The sequence below is a fragment of the Tiliqua scincoides genome, chromosome 15, assembly GCF_035046505.1.
Source record: "Tiliqua scincoides isolate rTilSci1 chromosome 15, rTilSci1.hap2, whole genome shotgun sequence".
Taxonomy (NCBI): Eukaryota; Metazoa; Chordata; class Lepidosauria; order Squamata; family Scincidae; genus Tiliqua; species Tiliqua scincoides.
In genome coordinates, this window is record NC_089835.1 from 1,197,357 (window position 1) to 1,216,888 (window position 19,532).

A 19,532-nucleotide genomic window follows, 5' to 3' on the forward strand; every position below is an offset into this window, starting at 1 on the left:
CTTTCCAGACAAACAGCCTTGGGAAGTGGATTCTCTTCGGTGCGGGGGTGTGCGTGGGTTCACACTGGCAGCTTAGAGCCAGGTTTAATAATGTAGGACCTGCTCAAGGGACTTGTGTCTACCATGCCATTTGCACTTAACCAGTGATAGTTTAGTATCTTAAATTACCTCTTCAGGATTCAGCAGGACTTCACCAACGTTCCTTCTCGAGAGAGGGAGAAAGAGACTGATCTGTGGTCAGTTCAGGTGAATGGGTGCTCCCTCCTCCAGGGCAATAGATAGTGGTTCTCAAACTGGTGGGTCACAGCCTACCAGTTTGTTTATCACTTCCCCTATACCTTTAAGGCAGGGGCGTCAACCTCATTTCATACAGCGGGCCGAATATCATTCACGATGCCTGCTGAGGGTCGGAAGTGATGATGTCATTTGGCTGGAAGCGATGTCATTAAACAGGTCAAAACCAGAAATAAGTACTTTGTTCTTGTGTAGGAACTCATTAACTGCAAATGACAGAAGAGAAAATATACAAATCTTGATCATGCTTCAATTATCATGCGGGCCACCCTTTCAGCAGTGAGACCTCAGCATTGCTCAGCAGCTGAGCGCCCAAGGGCCAGATAAAAAGCTTCTGCAGGCCGCATCCGGCCCCCGGGCCTTATGTTTGACACCCCTGCTTTAAGGGGTGGCGGAAGGAGGGAGGCAGCAAAGTGATCCCCAGGAACACTTTGCTAAGAGGGGTGCTTTGTACTTACATTTAACTACACAGGACTGCTAAAGCCTGTAGGAGTTGTGGGGAGCCCTTTGCAGCCTTCCACATGCTCCCGAGGCTTAGAATGTTCAGAAAAAGCAGGAGCAAAGCACCTGCAAAACGGAAGTGATTTGTGCCTGCTTTTTCTTGCCCCCCCTTAGCAAAGCGCTTCACTGCCGTAGGCCCCCCCCCCCGCAAGGGCTTACTGAGAAGTTTGAGAAACTTCTGGGCTAGAGCATCTTCTTGGGCAGAGACAGCAGCTTCCCTCCTCCCTAGGGAAAGGGCTTATGGGATGCCTGGTGAACAGTCCTTTTTCTCTTCTCAATGACCATATGAATGCTACAGCCAGGAAGTTTTAATGGGGGGGATAGGCATCTGCTGGGTGGGAAATGACGGCTGCTGCGGGCACGTAAGGGCTGCAGGCAGAAGGGACACTGCAGCCGCTCCACAAATTCCCGTGCAAGCACTTGTGCAAAAATACCCAGTGTGTGAGAATAGGAACTGCTTCTGTGATTCAGCTTGTGCATGAGGTCAGGCATGCTTGCGTACAGGGAGAAGAGCATTTTTGGGTGCGAGTTTCACTTTCTTCCTGCAGCCTTTTGGTGCAAGGACCAAAGGCAACTTTGGATCCAGCCCCCGATATGTGAAGCTCTCCTGGGCTTTGAGGAATCATGAAGGACCCTGGTGACTGGTTTGTGGGGAGTGGCTGCGGCACCGTGGGGGTCCCATTTTGTATGTGTCTAGTTCATGCAGACGCCACCCTGGAAGGAACTTGGACAGCGGTCACTTGGCGTTCCCCTTCTCCATCTCTGCTCCCTTCCCCCACGATTCTCCTTCCACTGCTTGGGCAGGACTAGCCGAGCAGTGAGGCATCCATCAGGTGATGGATTGGTGAGGGAAGCTTGCCTGCGGCCGCTACCACATCTCCCACTCCCTGGATTTGGGAGGGAAGAGGGGAATGTAGCCAAGGAGGAAAATGGAGCAGAAGAGTACAGTGGGCTACAGTGTCTCCAGCAGAACAGAAGAAGAGATTTGGAGGAGAGAGGAGTGGTAGGCTAGAGCATCTCCTCTCCTCCACACTTCAGCTCCATTCCTGTCTTCCTTTTTAACTCCTGGGAGCAGGACTCCTCCTCCGTACACCACACTGCCTCAAGTGCTGGAAGATGTTGAGCTGGCTCTGCTTGGTAGAAGCCAAGATGAGTTCCCTCCCCCCCCCACTGCTCTTTTCTTCCCTCACCCCCACTGAAAGTGTAGCTGGGTAGAAGCTTGCTTGTGCATGAAGCTTAAGTGCTAGTTCTTTCTAGGCAGAATTGTGTTGGCTGGGTTAACGATTAGTGCCTGGGCCGGCTTCTCAAAATACGGCCTCTTTAAGAATATTTAATTCCACATGAATTTTATTTTATTTTTTAAGGCCCTGACAGGTGGGGGGCTCGGGGGGGTGTGTGGAATCCCTTCTCCTCTTCTCCTTTTTTCTCCCACCTCTTCTTCCTAACTGGGCACGAACCTTGAATGGCTTATTAATATATTTGTCGTGGTGGAGCATTTTGTCATGGGGTCCGTCCTGACGGCAGCCTGGCCCCAGGAAATAAAATGTCTCGATCTCTGAAAGACGAAAACAGGGTCTGGTTGTGTTTCATTCCAGGCTGACCACTTAACGTGGTTGTGCAAGTTTCCACAGGGGCTGCTTCCTGCTGAGTCAGGCCCTTGATCTGTATGGCTCAGCCTTGTCATCACAGACTGGCAGCGTCCTTTCCGGAGTGTCAGGTGACCCCATGCTGCAGCTTCTCTTCAGAGGTGATTAGCAGCACAATCCTATCTTCAACACTGTTACTACACTGTTGTTGTTAGCAAGTAAACCAAGTAAGATTTACTTCTGAGCAGACATCTTGGGCTTGTACTGGAAGGCTGGATGGAGCAGAGTGTGATGACCTCCCTAAACCAACTCTCTTCTCCACACTTGCTCCATTCTTCCTTTTCAAATCCAGGAAAGGGAATGGGGAGGAATAGGAGGGGTGGGTGTCAGGGGCCTGAAGGGACTGCCTCCGGGGGCATGGGCAAGCCAGCCCTGGGGACTTGTTTTATGGCCAAGATTTAGCTCTGGAACAGGCCAAGCACTTAAACAAAGGGCACAATCCTAACCAGGTCTACTCAGAAGTAAGTTCTAGTATGTTCAATGGGACTTACTCCCAGGAAAGTGAGGTTAGGATTGCAGCCAAAAACTCTGTTTCTGAACGTATATAGCAGGGGTGCCCAAACCCCGGCCCAGGGGCCACTTGCGGCCCTCAGCAACTCCCAATGTGGCCCGTGGGAAGCCCCCAGTCTCCAATGAGACTCTGGCCCTCTGGAGACTTGCCGGAGCCCATGCTTGCCCGATGCAAGTGCTCTCAGCATGAGGGTGACTGTTCAACCTTTCACATGAGCTGTGGGATGAAGGCTCCCTCCACTGCTTGCTGTTTCACGTCTGTGATGCAGTAGCGGCAGCAAAGGAAAGGCCAGCCTTGCTTTGTGCAAGGCCTTTTGTAGGCCTTGAGCTATTGCAAGACCTCCATTCAGTCATAGAAGTTCCATCTCTAATATATTAATGTATGTAAATTTATTCAAATTTGAAATGTAGATTAATTCTTTTCCCCCCCCGGCCCCCAACACAGTGTCAGAGAGATGATGTGGCCCTCTTGCCAAAAAGTTTGGACACCCCTGATATATAGAATGCGTTGTGTGAGAACACAACTATGCTTATGCTGGAAGAAATTTTCTAGCCAGAGCATTGCAGTAGGCTGGCTATGAGATGAAAAAGAGGAGGAAAATAAGTTCTGCTCATGGGCCTCTACAGGGTGCTTCATACAGGGTTTGGCCTTGGAAGGTTAAGGGTCCTGCTACTCTGTTCCCTCATACAAAGCTGGGGAGGTGATGGGACCTATTCATGGTTTCTCAGTGGTGATGGGAAAGCATGAACTCTGTCCATGTTCAGAGGCACTCTGTTGCAAGTTATGTGACAGAGCAGCAGCAATGGAAAGAGGCTTCAGAGTTAAGGCCTAACTGGCTCCAGTTCAGACAAAGCCTTGTTTTTCTGTTGTTGTTTTCTTCTCTCTGCACCCCCCCTCCAGTCCCGTGGCAAGAATGGATCTGTCTTGACTTGGGCAGTCATTGTTCTTTGCTTCCTGTTTGCGAGGCTACTGGGATCTGTCTGGTTTTTGAATTCTGTCAACAATGGGGCTTCACCAGCTCCCCACTTCCTTCAATTCTTGACACATCCAACTGCCAGGAACTTCCTCTTTGCCCCCCCTCCCCACCCTGGTCATTTGTGCACACCCCCTCCTCAGCAAAACTGATGTGCCTTCACCATCTGCAAACGTGGACACTGTCAGAAGAGGAAGGAAAGGAAAGTTCCTTGTAGAAAGGTCAAGGGGAGAGAATGGGGGTAAGGCAGCCTCTTCCCTTGAACTGACTTCGGAGGGAGTTACACTGAACTCTGCTGGAGCGGCACAAAGGAATGAAGGGATCTGTGTAACTAGAGCTTGCCTGCATTCAGGAATTTTCAGCTTGGATGTGGAATAACATCAGAAAGTGATCAGACATTCATGGTGGACAAGTGTATCACTGGTGACTGGTCACGATGGCTTTGCACAACATCTGGGTACAGGAGAACATTGGCAAGAGAGGGGCATTCCTTTGTTCCCTGCGTGTGGGCTTCCTGGGGCAACTGTTGGGAAACCAGATGCTGGACTATGCTCTGATAGTTTGAAGTAGAACCTCTATGTACAGGAGTGGTCTGTCCCTGAATATCAGTTGCTAGGGAGCAATGGTGAGAGATACATCACCTCTGGCTTGCAGGCTTCCCAACTGGTTGGCCCCTTTGACAGTGACCTTGGGCCCGATCCAGCAGGGCTCTCCTCATGTTTGTGACCATTTTGTCTGCACAAAGTAGCAGTTTATTCCTTTGGGCTAGAGCTGTGTAAAATCGCACCAAGAACATCTGCCTGAGAGGGCTGGACTTGTGGGACTCTTAGATACTTATATCCCAGAGACAATCAGCCCTTCCAGCTACAGTAGGTCAGGCGCCAGCCCTTGAAAGATTAAGCAGGACTGTTCTGAAGGCCCATCTGGATTCTTGTATCTCTTTTGATCTCCTGCTTGGGTGACACAATCTTCTGGGGTTGATTGCTGGGGAAAAACAGGGACTAGGGGGAGGAAACGCCATGAAACAGGAGCGGGAAGATCAGAAATAAGCTGGAACACTTGCATGGCACTTTTTGAGTGTGCAAAGTGTCCCTTATTGCCACAACCACCTAGGGAAACAGAATTATCCCCATACTGCAGGTGGGGAAGACTGAGGCTGATAGGGGCTTGTTTGAAGGCCACTTCAGGGCAGAGGTAAGCTTCAAACTGGGGAAGCCCTGATTCACAGAACTGCCTTAACCACACACTACACCAGCTCTCCAAGTAGGAAGAAAGGTCAGGCAATGGCAGTGCTTACATTATCACAAGCACACAGCATGTGTGTTGCCATCTTGATCAGCCTCCCACCTCACCATCAGTCTGTTAAGTTTTCCTGTTCAATCAATCAATCAATCAATCAAACATTTATTAGGCATAAAAATGAACACATAATATCTCTAAACAATCCAATATATAAATATATGTTAAAAAGAGAAACTAAGATAAAGGTTAAAACACAATTTACTTGCGAGGTAACTTGCGAGGTAACCTGGAGGACCAAGAGATTAGCCCTTGCTTAGGACCAAGAGATTAGCCCTCTTCAAGTTACTCAGGTGTAAAAATTTCGCAACTGGAAGGGTCAGGAGTTCAGAATCTCCTGCCAACAAAAATTGTAGGCAAACATTCTCAGGAAGACCTTTTTTAGTTCTTAATAATGGGAGAAGGTACTGGTCTCTGGGCAATTGATTGCTAACACAGTGCAAAACAATGTGTAAAAGAGAATCTACCTCTCTAAGGCCACAGTTACAGACTCGTTCTTCCTTCGGGGCATTTCTAAACCTGCCAAGTAGGTCTTTAGAAGACAACACGTTGCAGCGAGCTAATGTAAAAGCCCTCCTTGCGAAGGGGCACTCCAAGAAGGTCAGATACTTTGGTTGTTGACCAAATATATTATTTAGGTTGAAATTCAGGGACGTTTTCCTGTTCTGTAGGAGGACTTGAGCTGGGGGCAAGTCAGTACCTAAGGCTGTGCTGGCAGTCCTTGTCAGAGCTGGGCTCGAACCAGGTTCTTAAGCCCAGTTCTCTGCGGCAGGCAGTGCCACGTGCTCCCTTTTCTGGCAAGGAAATCTTTCACAACCTTGAGGCCGCCAAACTCTTGTTTTGGCCAAATCCACCTCCCTTCTTTGTAGGCTGGCTTCCAGCGAGAAAGGAGTCTCCGGGTCCGTGTGCCACCAGGCCCTGGTAAAAGTCTCCCTCTCTGCTGAGTCAGTGTCAGCCGCTGCCTCCAGCCAGACTGAGTCATAGAGAGGCTCTGTTTACCCTGGGTGGGGCTCAGAAAAGGGCTGCTTCCTTGGAATAACCCTCCTCACCTCCAAAGGTCAGGTACACGTTGTGAAAAGGCACAAGGAAAGTCTTGGCAGCCCCCCTCTGTGCTCAAGGCTCGTGTCACGTGAACCTGTGTTTTTTCACACGTTTGTGTGACAGTAAGCTACTGTCTATGACCCAGCCCTACCTCGCAAGGGCATTGTGAAGAAAATGATGGGCTTATCTATTCTCTCTCATAATGTTTTAGAGAGTGAGTAAAAGGCAAACATGAGAAAAGCAGTTAATAGTATGTCATGCTTGCCAGTGTCTGAAGCACCAATGCATAAAGAAGGACCATCCTAAGGGCACGTGCAGGAAATGCTGGGGCTTTAACTTCAGTAAGAGTCATGGGGGAGAGAGTTCCACTGACAGCTATTTTTCTGGGATATATGCAAACAATGCTTTAAGTGGAGCAGAAAAATGTGCTGGGGATTCAAGCCTGCCGAGAATAACAAGTTAACATATCCCTAAGAGTGTGTGCATGTGAGATCTCAGTTGATCTCATGGATGGCTGGTCCTGGGCATTCTGCATATGCTCAGGGTTCCACACATCTTTGTAGTTCACCTAAACAAGGCCCAGAGCCTGCCTGACAGAACAATAACAAACCTTGTTACAACTAAGCCAAAGTAGGTACAGGTGTGCCCCGGTAGCCACTGGGGTTCTGTTCCAGACTCCCCCATGGATATCTGAAACCAGGGATAGTGGGGACACCTTTAAAAGAGAGAGGAAAGTTCTAAAAAACTAGGTAAACAAGATTTTTTTAAATGTTCCCCTATCTTTTTAAGAGGTGTTCCTGGTATCCATGGTTAACTGAAACTGTGGATACCAAAACCGTGGATACCAGGGCATGCCTGTGTATACTTTTTTTTTTGCATACTTTCTCCTGGCAACATCCCCCTCTCCTTTCTCTTTCTCCACTGTGTCTATTTTAGATTGTGAGCTCCTCGGGGGCAGAGAGCCACCTTCTCTTTGACTGTACAGTGCCGTGTGTTTGAACGGTGCTATATAATTTAATTAAAAGAACCTGAGCAGTTGAAACCATTAATTCTTTTAGGATTCAGCCATGCACGTAATTCCTTGGGATCCCAACCTCCCCACCTGCCCTCTGGGAGCCTTGGGGGAAGTTTCTGTCACTTGCCTGCTAAATTTGGGGTGGTGAATTTCCATGATGCGCACGTCCAGCCAGAATGATGCTGGAATCTGTTTGGGATCAGTTTACAGGGCATGTATTTATACCCTCTGAGCCAGAAGAGAAGTATGTGAAATTTGAAAGGAAGAGAGGGGAAGGCAGCAGACGAGGCACTTAAGAAGGAAGGGGAAAAGGGGGACAGATCAGAACTTGGGGTGGAGGTTTCAAGAGGTTTCATATTGGGGGCTAGAGGATAGGATGCCGGAGTGGAGCACCTTTAACACACACAGGTCGCCCAGCCCTTTGGATGCTCTGGACCCAGGCCTGTCACCCAATCTTGAAATTTCCACTCCCCACCCTTTCAGTGCCTGCTTGTGGGTGCTGGTGTGTGTGTGGGGGGGGGCCACAGGAGCCACCCAAGGAGGTGATTTATGGCAGCATAAGATGCAATAAATGTGCTTGTCTTTAAGTCTCCAGAGGCCACTTTGCCCGTTTTTGCTGCGTTCTCGCCCCCAGTGGATAGGTGCACTGTGGAACAGCATCCCTAGTAGTTAGGGGAGAGTGGTGGGGGCATGGGAGCTGTTCTAAATGGGTCTTGCCCACTCAGAATAAAAGGGGGGGGGCACAGTGGAGGTCAACACACAGAATCTCTGTCTTCCCAAGTCCTGCATGCTGGTGAGAGAAAGAAAGAACACCCTGCACGTGGTCAGAGGCACATGTCTCTATATTTCTGGGGCTGACCCTCTCTGGAGCAAAACCCATTGGTGCCGGCTTGGAGTTGAGGAGCAGCAGAAAACAATATCAGCCCCCTATTGAGCTGGAGAATGTACGGGGGGGGAAGGGTGAGCTGTAGCAGTTCTGGACCTGCTTGCTTTTAATCAGAGGGGTGGGCACTCTGCACATGCTCTTCTGCCCGCTTGCCTTCCAAGCTGCGGTGAAAAGTTCCCCGAGAGCCGCTTCATCACCACCCTTTCAACTTTTGAAGCTCCTGCCCTCTGAGGCTGCATTTCCTGGGAGTAAGCCCCACTGAACACCACGGGACTTACTTCCGAGTAGACACGCCTAGGCTCGTGCTGTAGGTCTGCCCCTCGCTCCACCTCCCCCATCACTGCCAAGCGCTGACTGGCAGCAGGACGCCAAGCCCAGCCAGCCCCCCGAGGAGGCTCTGCTTCCCATGAGCTGCTTGGAGAAAGCAGGTCTCAGGCTGCAATCCTAGGCACTCTTACCTGGGAGTAAGCCCCATTGACTCTAATGGGACTTACTTCTGAGTAGACATGCCTCGGCAGAACCGGGCCAAGCCAGCCAATGACGCAGCCTGCCTGGAATGTGCCATTTCCCCCTTTTTGGCTGGAAACTTGGCTGGGTTTGAAAACAGCAAAAAAAACTCTGTGCGTGGTCAGAGGCACTCTTGCTGAGTGCGCCAGCCGCTTTGTTTCAAGGCGGAGGAGGGCTGCAGGGCTCTACTTCCGAGTAGACACGCTGGGGGCGGAGGAAGGCGGTCGCCCCGCCCCCCGCCCCGCCCCCCCGGCTGGGGCTGTGCAACTTTCTTGCAGCTTCTCGCCCGACTTCCTCCTGTGCGGCGCGAGGCTGGCCGGGCGCGGCGTCCGGAGCGCGGGGATGGGGGCTCTGCCTGAGGCGCCATGAGCTCGGTGTGGAAGCGGCTGCAGCGCGTGGGCAAGCGGGCGGCCAAGTTCCACTTCGTCGCCTGCTACCAGGAGCTGGTGCTGGAGGGCACCAAGAAATGGTGAGCAGCGCCCTGGCGCCGGGGTGGGGGAGGCAGCGGGCGGGACTGCCTCCCAGGTGCTGCGCGAGCGCAAGTGCGGACTTTGGCTCCTCTTTGGAGTGTCCAGCCACAACCACCTTGCAAGGTAGGCCAGCGCCCGCTGGCTGACCAGGTGTCACAACAGCAAAAGGGCACAGACCGTAGGGCGGCCAAGAAAAATGTGGGGCACGACAGAATAAATGCCAAAAGGCTCTCGCATATTGATTTTATGTGGTTAATTTAAACACTAGACTGCTGATTATTAAATTTAAAACTATATACAGCCAAAAGAAAATATTTCTTTGCCCAGCGTGTAATTAGCCTGTGGAACTCCTTGCCACTGGAAGTGGTGATGGCATCTCGCCTAGATGCCTTTAAGAGGGAATTGGATGGATTTCTGGAGGAAAAGTCCATCACGGGTTCCAAGTCACGATAGGTATGTGCAAGCTCCTGGTTTTAGAGTAGGATTCCTCGGAATGCCAGATGCAGGGGAGGGCAGCAGGTTGTGCCTTGTGTGCTGCTCCCTGAAGCATTTGGTGGGCCACTGTGAGATATAGGAAGCTGGACTAGGTGGGCCTTTGGCCTGATCCGGTGGGGCTCTTCTTATGTTCTTAAATATAATTTATTAATGACAAGAAGGCCTGCTCCCAGGGAAAAAGAGGGAGGTTTAAGTTCTTTTCCAGGTCACGAGTCTGGAAAAAGAGTATATGGCCTGGAGAAAGGAGATGTCTGGTCACCCTGATCAGCCAGATTGGTCAACTAGCCCAAGGCCCACTTGCACCAATAAGCTCCTGAAATCTCAGCAATGGTGGTGGCTTATTTGCTATGGGGGGATAATGGGGAAGGATGCCCCAATGCAATCCCTCTGCAGCCACTGGTATATGAATAACACCTTGTTGGAGGCTGAGAGGTTGGTGTAAGGCCACAAAGGGCCCGATCCTATCCAACTTCTCAGCACCAATGCAGCCGCAAATGTTCCCTTACCTTGAGGAGGCCTCTGCGACTGCCTCTCCACTGCAGGATGCAGCACATGCCCCATTGGCACAACGACATCAGTGCTGGAAAGTTGGATAGGATTGGAGCCTAAAAAAATACTGGTCAAGAGGAAATTCGAACTCATGGCTGTCTGGTTCATGGCTGCCGAATTTTATTGGTTGCTCCTCCAGCATTGTGCGAAGCAGAGGGAACACCGTTGTGTAGTTGGAGAATGGCAAATTGTGGCTGGCGCATGAGGAAGTGGTGAATGGAAGGGGGGGCCTGTTTTGTTTACCTGATTTATTTGAAACATTTCCATGCTGCTTTTCCAAGCAGTTCAGGATCTGAATAAAGATACAATCACAAAAGCAACAGGGAGAAGGGAAAAAAGGAAGAGAGCCAAAACATTGGAAACAACCACAGATTAAAAATAGCCACACAAAGATTAGCTAAATACCAGTAGAAAGAAACAAGATCCTGAAACCCTTCCCAAAAGCTTGTAAAGAAATTGGGTTGTGTCCCAAGAAGGTGAGTTGTAACTGAGCCCCATGGAAATGAAGGGGTCTTGAGTTAGGCTTAAGTAGACTCGAGAGGACTAAGGGCCCAATCCTATTCAATTTTCCAGTGCTGGTGCGGCTGTGCCAATGGGGCATGCACTGCATCTTATGGTGGGGCAGCAGTAACAGAGGCCCCCTTAAGGTACGGGACCATTTGTTCCCTTACCTTGGGGCTACATTGCGGCTGCACCAGTGCTTGAAAATTGGATAGGATCGGGCCCTTAAGTTCTATTCATTTCCATGGGGCTTGGCCACAAAAAACTTACTTGGGATGCAACCCACAGATTTCCTGCTCTTTCCTGGAAGAAATTTGATCATTTTGGACCCATAGCCGAAAGTATTCTCCTCCCGGCCTTGGCCATCCTGGTCTTTCAGACACAAAGGCTTCAGTTGGCGAGGGGGCATCCCAAGCTGTGCAACATGTGAATGACCAGCATCTTAAATTGGGCCTGGAAGCAAATTGGCTACTGATACCATTGACTCAGAATGGTTCAGTATTGCACGACTCCTGGTACCTGTTAAAAAACATACCTTCTGCCCCAGTTGCCACTTCCCAACTGTCTTCAAGGGCAGCCCCACACAGAGTGCATTGCAGTAGTCCAACTTTTTACTGGAGCCTGGATTAGCGTAGCATGGCTCAGTCTGTCATCATTCACTAGAAACTTGGCAACTAACTAAAGAGAGGGATGTTGTGGATATGTGGGGTGGGATCCCTTCCAAATGTGAGGAGGCAGATGGGAGGTCTTCAAGCTGGAGAGGATGGGGATATACCCTTTAATTGGAAAGTAACCAAAATGGGCTTTTAATCATACAGTTTCCTCTGGTGCCTGCCAGTTTGTCTCACTGCAGTTTGAGATGGATAGGGTGCGTCTGTAGTTAGGGCAAGGCAATGCTTTCAGTGGGGACATGGAAAGGGGCCCACAGTCTTCTTCATGGGGGGCTGAATTGATGGGAGTCCTGTTTAGGCAATGAGTCCTGTGCCATAAAGAGCACCTGGTTGGGGGGGGGGGTCTAGTTCTGTGATGTCTGACCATCTATGACAGTGGTGGGAATCAGCAACTGAGATTTATGTGTTGAAGCTCAAACCTGCTTCCAAACTTTCCTCTGCCATTATCGGATGAGCTTCACTCTGCACATGCCTTGAGACACTTTTTTCTTCACTGTTGTGTGTCGCCGGTTTGTGGCGTGGCATTGAAAGCACAGGCCTGAAGCCTGTGTCCAGAGGAATGGAAGGAGGAGACTGACTCAGGTATTCTCCACTGACGCCTGTTGGCTTCGGGAGTTTTTTCTGAAATTTAAAAAAAAAATTAGAAAGAAAACTGTGCCTGAAAGTCACATCTTCAAGCATAGGAACTTGCTCCTTCACCTCAGGTGTCTGGGTAGCAGTTGGCCTGCAGTTGCTCCTGTCTGAATGAGCTAGGAAATGCACTCTGCATATGTTCAGGAAGTCTTGCCATTTCTCACCATGCTTGGAGGCTGGCATTGGAGAATAGGTGCAGGGGCTGACTCAGTCTAGGCCCTACTTTGTGGGAAACTCTAGAATAGGGACAACTAGTCACCATGTGGGGTGGAATGGCAATGGTTAGAACCACCTTCTCTTCTCCCCTTCTCTTTGGTACCTAGGTGACTGCACCCCTTTTCCCAACTGCTTAAGAAAAAGGGGGCAGGGTGAGCGGGGGGCGTGTTAGAGTAGGGAAGCGGGGCTGTCTACCTGGTGGTTTTTGGGGTGCTGGGGAAATTGGGGAGAGGACCCCCTTCCTCTCCCCCCTAAACTGGGGCACACACCCATTGCTGTACCTTGGAAACAGCAGTTGGAATGTTCTTGTAGGACAGGCCCAAGAGGACAAGACGAGTCATCACTTCTGACACTGCAAAGGCCTTATAAGGACCTGGGGAAATGATAAATATTTAGTCATTGCGAAGCTAAAAATGGAAAAAGGGCGGTGAAAAATGGGGCCAGGGGGGCAGCTAGAGTAGCAGAAGAGCTAAAAAGAAGGAAGGGGAGGTGGGGGCTGTAGAGTGGGAGCAAAGTTGGGCTTGCCCTTTGGGGACAGTATCCTGGGGTATCCAGCAGTGTTTCAGCTTCCTTGCAGCTTGGTTTTTCCCCAGTTCTCTGAGCCCCAGTTTCACCCTTCCCCCCATGACTTGGAAGGATGTGGCCCATCTTTGGCAATGCCAGGGGATGGGGAAGAAAATGGACAGCGTTGAACAGGGGGTGTTAAAGAAGTGATTTCTGCCAGCATGGAAACTCTTGCCTTTAATTCTTCCTGGGAAGGATCGTCTTATACTTAAGTAGTGAGGAGGAAGCACTCTGCACGTGTTCAGAGGACATGTCATTACACCAAGGCTGATCTGTTGTATGAAAATAAGCTCTGGGACTGAAACTGAGCTCTGCCAAGAATAGAACCCTATGTTCCCAGGCTGGGTGTGACCAAATGAGGGACATTTGCCTTTTCAAAACTCTCCCATTCCCAGCCCAGTGCTTTGCTCCTTGGGTTAGATGCTCTGAGTCTGAACTCTTCCCAGAAGCTATGCTAGCAGCCTGAAGGCTTAACCCCAGAAAGGGGGAGGTTGGGCATCCAAAAGGAATGTACTCTGTGTGTGGCCTGAGGCTCTTGTGTCTTTACTGAGACATTGCCTGTCTTAGGGATGAGTCTGGGGTTGACACTTGGTTGCAAGGAGACAAGTCTGGTCCAAAGTTGCCTCCCTCACTTGGTTGTTCAGCAGCTACTCTTCCTTTCTTCCTTTCCTTGGATTTGAAATGGAAGGAGGAAAATGGAGCAAAAGAGGAAGTGTGCAGGAGAGGGAAGCTCTAGTCCAGGGGTGCCCAAACCCCAGCCCGGGGGCCACTTGCGGCCCTGAGGGAGCCCCCAGTCTCCAGTGAGCTTCTGGCCCTCCAGAGACTTGCTGGAGCCTGTGCTAGCCCGATGCAACTGTTCTCAGCAAGAGGACGACTGTTTGACCTCTCACCTGAGCTGTAGGACAAGGGCTTCCCTTCACTACTTGCTGTTGCATCTGTGGCAGCAAAGGAAAGGCCAGCCTTGCTTTGTGCAAGGCTTTTCATAGGCCTTGAGCTACTGCAAGACCTTCATTCATTCATATAAGTTCCATCTCTAATATATTCATTTATGTAAATTTATTCAAATTTTAAATGGTAAATTAATTCATTTTTTCCACTGGCCCCTGACACAGTGTCAGAGAGATGATGTGGCCCTCCTGCCAAAATGTTTGGACACCCCTGCTCTAGCCTACTACTCTAGTCTACTGCCTACTGCTCTAGTCTACTCTAGGACTTTCCTCTCCTTCACTCTTCCATCCCCCTCTTCCATAATGAGTCCAGACAGTGGAGGGGAGCAGTCATGGGTGCCCCCAAAAGGCCATTGCCTGTGGACAGCACAGCCCTATAGCCTATAGCCCTATAGCACACATTCCACTTTCAAAGTTAAACAATTGGTTTTGGCTTAGGGAGGGCTTAAGAGGAAGCCTCATAAGGCCAACTACTCATAAGGACAACATTTAATCATTGCGTTCATATTTTGAGTACTTCTTTGGAATATTTCTGCCTGATGATGCTCCGGGCGATTTCTACCTTTTGATTTCCTGACTTTTCCAGATGTCAGAGCCTGCGTTTAAACTCTGAAATGTTTCCAACACCTGAGATTACCTATAACATTTTTAAGTGTTGCGGAAGGTGAGGGGCTCTGAGCATGTCCCTAGTGTTTCCCTCTGCTCCCAGTGGCCTCAGTTAGCCTTCACATGTTGAGTATTTAGCAGTGCTGGATGCAGCTGTGAAGGACAGCATCTGGATTGGGGCTTTGGTGGAGGCAAAGGGTTGTAGCTTCCTCACTCTGTCTAGATCTCTGTTGGCAGAGGTAGGACTCACAAAGACGGAAATAAAGTTGAAAAGCCCTGGTCTAGTGTGACCCACACCCTTGGGAGGCTGTAGCCCCAGTACCTTTTTTGCAGAGATTAACCCCTGCAGAAGGCTCTGATTGCTGCTTTTCTGGCCTGCCTTTTACTCCAGAGGTCACTGACTCTCCATCCCGGTCCTGGAGTGAAAGTGAGGCTACTTCAATCTGGCCTTTCGGTGGAGGGGGGAAGGGCACTTGGGGGGCAGATTGGATTTCCTCCCTGAGCCTAGATTTAACCCAGCACCTGCGCTGGATTTCTGACCCTCTGCCTCCCTCCCCAGCCAAGGGGCTAAAATTAGCCTTTTGGCCACTAGCCCAGAAGAGTGAAAGATGTGAAATGAAGCTGGACATCAAGGCTCTGTGGGTGTGACCCTCTTTGCTGTTGTCACAGTTTAAAAAAGAACCTGCCAGTGGGTAAGAACTGGGTTTTAAGGTTTGTACTGAGGAAGCCGGAGTGCTCGAGCAGGTCCTAAGTTGCACACATGGTGTCTCAGCCAAGTCTGACCCTGCGTGTTAGTGCCTGCCATGACATCTGCTTCCCCAGAATTCCAGGCAGATGCGAAGAACATCAGCAAATCCAACCTGTTTGTGAGGTTGGCAGAAGCCATTGCTTCAGGTGGCAGACGGGTGGGGCTGTCCCATGTCCAGTGTTTCTCTTCCTCTGGCTCCCTGGCTTCAAAAAGGAAGTGTGGAGGATGTTCTCCTCTTCTCCACACTTCCTGTCCATTCCCCACAGTGTTTCATGTCCATGTTCCCTCACTCCCTTGGATTCAAAAAGGTCCTCTCCTCTCCTCTGTACTTCCTCTCCATTTCCCTCTACACTTCCTCTCCATTTCCCACTTCCTTTGTGAATTCAGGAAGTAGGAGGAGGAGTCTTAACAGATGCTCATTCAGAGCCAGGCTAAACACTAAATGTTGGTGCAAAGGGAGGCGAATCGAAGCAACCCCTGTGCTGGTTAACGCAAGACCCATCTGCTGGGAATTTTATTGTTTAAAATATATTACACCCACCTTTCCCCCATAGAGAAGCCCCAAAAGGCTTACAAAACTAACGGCACCAGGAAAACACTTCTAACGGACTGTAAAAACAAGCAAGCAACAAGAGAGACCATAACCCCAATGCACACTGTCAATTGAAAAGAAAAACAATTGTGTCAGGAAGATACTAAACAATAATTCACTCAGGGAGATTTGATTTTATCTTCTGTCCACTCGGAAAACGACCCGCCTGTTGCGCTTCCTTATTGCAAGTGCAAGAAATCCACCTCCCCAGAAATACCTGCCTCCCCGTGTATCATTTCCTTGTATCGGAGATAACTGGATTTAAAACTTGCTGTGATCACAGCTTTATTTACTTTTGCCTTGATGGAATTGTACAGTGTGGGCCACAAGACCGGTTGCTGTGTGGCCTATTTTTAATTTGTTTTGTGGTGACCTAGGAGTTTAGGGAAAGTAGTAGTAGTAACCGAAAGCGAAACCAGTGGCTCTCAGATCCTGGCACCAGAGGTTTGGCTGCTGGGAGGCCAAGGTCAGCTGCATCAAGAATGACCTTGTGGATTTTGACAGGGGTAAGTCCTGGGGCTTATCAACAGTGCTTCTGAGCATCTACAGAATGTTGTTTCCATCATCACTCCCGTCTTCTAACCTCAGGTTTATTCCCCCGCCACACACACATCTGGACTTCCAACACAGGCTTAAGTCCCCACATTCATCTCATCAGAAATATATGGGTTGGCTGTGTGCATTTTCACCATTTTTGCAGAGGCAAACTTGATCAATAACATCAATGACTGATAGTGTGTGTGTGTGTCTGTCTGTGTGGCATCCTATAGTACAGTGTTTCTCAAATGGTGGGTCGTGAGCCAATTTCAGCTGGGTCCGCATTCATTCAATATTTTATTTTTAATATATTAGACTTGATGCTGCCATGGTGTGTGACTACATTTGGGGTAGTGTTACAGACCTGTACTTTGAACAAGCTACTATGCATATTCTTTTAACGATGATGGTAAATGGGACTTACTCCTGGTAAGTGTGAGTAGGGTTGCAGCCTAGGATTGTGGAAAATTTTTCCTGCTTGATAATGTCGCTTCCGATCATGACATCACCACCAGTGGGTCCTGACAGAGTCTCATCCTAAAAAGTGGGTCCCGGTGCTAAATGTGTGAGAACCACTGCTATAGTGAAAGCTCAGGACCTTGCCCTGCTGGGCTTGCAGTTTGATATTGACACAAGGGAGGCAACAGAGTAGGAAGAGAGGCAGGGCCAGTGACGCATTAATTGCAATCTGTCTGGAGAGACATCTTTGTCAGATGTCTTAGATAAGGATCAATAGATTAAAGCAGGGGTGTCCAAAGCTTTTGGCAGGAGGGCCACATCATCTCCCTGACACTGTGTTGGGGGCCGGGGGGGAGGAGAAGAATTAATTTACATTTAAAATTTGAATAAATTTACATAAGTTTACGTAAATGAATATATTAAAGATGAACTTATATGAATGAATGAAGGTCTTGCAATAGCTCAAGGCCTATAAAAGGCCTTGCACAAAGCAAGGCTGTTCTTTCCTTTGCTGCCGCTGCTGCATCACAGATGTGAAACAGCAAGCAGTGGAGGGAGCCCTCATCCCACAGCTCATGCGAGAGTTCAAACAGTCGCCCTCATGGTGAGAGCTGTTGCATCAGGCCAGTACGGGCTCCAACAAATCTCCAGAGGCTCATTGGAGACTGGGGGCTCCCTGAGGGCCGCATTGGGAGGCCTCGAGAGCCACAAGTGGCCCCAGGGCCGGGGTTTGGGCACCACTGGATTAAAGGATCAATAGGTCACCTCTGTCCTGCTCCTCTTTGGCTGCAGAAAGGGGGAAGAGCAAGGTCATAACTGAAATACCCTGGTTTCAACTTCAGAATTGCAAGACTATTGAAAAACATTCTTGCACTCCAGTTCCAAGGGGTGAATTTCTAAAATGGGAGTGATTTGTTCTCCTAGACCTGTAAGCTTGTGATTAGTTCCCTGCTTTTCAACTTAGGGCCAAATCCTATCCAACTTTCCAGTGCCAATCCAGCTGCAATGCAGCCCTGTGGCAAGGGAACAAATATTCCCTTATCTTAAGGAGGCCACTGTGACTGCTCTACTGGCTGCCAGCAGTGCTGAAAAGTTGGATAGGATTGGGTCCTAAAGTGGCTGATGTGGACCTCGCCTCATACCTGTTCAAGAGAATGCCTCTTCATATGTCTGCACCAAAGCTCCTTCCTGTGTCTTCTTCCTGGCAAAAAGGAGTGCAGGACTCAGAAATTTGAGGCGAGATTTGGGCACCCTAGTGGGTTGGTGGTGGCCTGGTCTGGTCCTGCCCAGGCTAGGACTCCTGGGGTCTGGTCTTGGGGATTGTGCTGGAGAAGGGCTCCGATGATTAGAGGCAGAGCCAATAAAACATGATCAGGCCTGAACAGCAGCAGGGACTGATCTCTTCCCATGTGCTGGGTGCGGCTCTGTGCAGAGAGGGATCAGGCCCCACGCCCAGCGGGGCTGGGAAGGGGAAGATAAATTCCCACTGAAATATATTATCCACGCCCCGTGCTGAATGGGGCCTGCAGGTCGCTGCCTGGCTCAGGGCTTCTCGCAGAGCTTTGAGAGCCTGCCCCGGAAAGGAAATGGGGAAATACTGCTGCCAGTCTTGGCCACAGCCTGACACAAGCTGCAGCCCTGGCTCTCCACTCAGTATTTGAGACCCTGGACCAAGGAGCCCCAGTTCTGCAACTGGGCACTCCAAAGGGGTTGCATAAGAGTGTTCAGATTGTCTGGGGAATGCCTTGCCGCAGGACAGTGGGGTGTCAAGAATGGCGTGCGTCACAAATTTGGGTGCACAGTAGTGGCTGGATTTGTGCAGCAGTTGGCCACCTGCCACCCCTGTCTGCAGACCCAAGAATGTGTTCAGCTCACTTCCTCCCCACAAGAGGGTCAGGGGAAAACTGACAGTTGCCCCCAGCCATCAAGGAACGTGGAAGAGAAAGAGGAAGGAATTTGGCTCTCTTCCTCATCCTCTGCTCTTTGCCTAGCCTGGGAAGGTCCTGTTTTGCAGCTTGATTTCTTGGCCCCTTCACTGTACCAGTTGAAATTGAATGGCTTATTTTGAACCAGTCCCCCCCCCCCTTTTGTAGTTTGGGGTTCATTACCCTTTGGGTTCAAAGTAGTGCAGAGCAGAAGAGGCGTAAATAGAAGGCTTGGCACCTGGAGCAGTGATGTCACGATGTCGCATGACATCATGACGTCACTTCCAGGTCCTCCCTGGAGGAGAAGACACTGGTGGCTTTGCATCCCCAGTTCTTTCTCCTGCGGAGGCTCACCCTTGGAGAAGGAATGGGGTTATGAAGCCACCAGTGCTGCTTCTTCCTCCAGGGAGATCCCAGAAGTGGTGTAGCGTCTGGGGTAGGTGACCTTAGATTCCACCCTCGTTACGCCTCTGAGGTAGGGATTTCAGGGTTGGCTTTGGTTCCAGATTGGTTTATGGAAAACTAAATGTGTTGGGGGTTCAGGGTCACTCTCTGAAAGAGCTGCCTCTTTCAGAGATTTCTCTGAGATTTCTTTACTCAGCGTGTGGTTGGTCTGTGGAACTCCTTGCCACAGGATGTGGTGATGGCGTCTAGCCTGGACGCCTTTAAAAGGGGATTGGACAAGTTTCTGGAGGAAAAATCCATTATGGGTTACAAGCCATGATGTGTATGCGCAACCTCCTGATTTTAGAAATGGGCTATGTCAGAATGCCAGTGCAAGGGAAGGCACCAGGCTGAGGTCTCTTGTTAGCTGGTGTGCTCCCTGGGGCATTTGGTGGGCCCTGTGTGATACAGGAAGCTGGACTAGATGGGCCTGTGGCCTGCTCCAGTGGGGCTGTTCTTATGTTCTTAACTACAATTCCCAGGAAGCCTTGCAGGTCTCTTG

General features: G+C 49.9%; 1 protein-coding gene across 1 annotated transcript in view; it reads left to right on the forward strand.

The window, feature by feature from the left end:
* The first annotated feature begins 8,986 nt into the window (after positions 1-8,986).
* The window catches only part of EHBP1L1 (EH domain binding protein 1 like 1), a 34,278-nt gene continuing 23,732 nt past the window's right edge, over positions 8,987-19,532 (forward strand). The window contains exon 1 of the mRNA XM_066610238.1: positions 8,987-9,142. Within this exon, the coding sequence (XP_066466335.1) occupies positions 9,039-9,142 (104 nt within the window). The 5' untranslated portion in view covers positions 8,987-9,038. The remainder of the gene's footprint in view (positions 9,143-19,532) is intronic.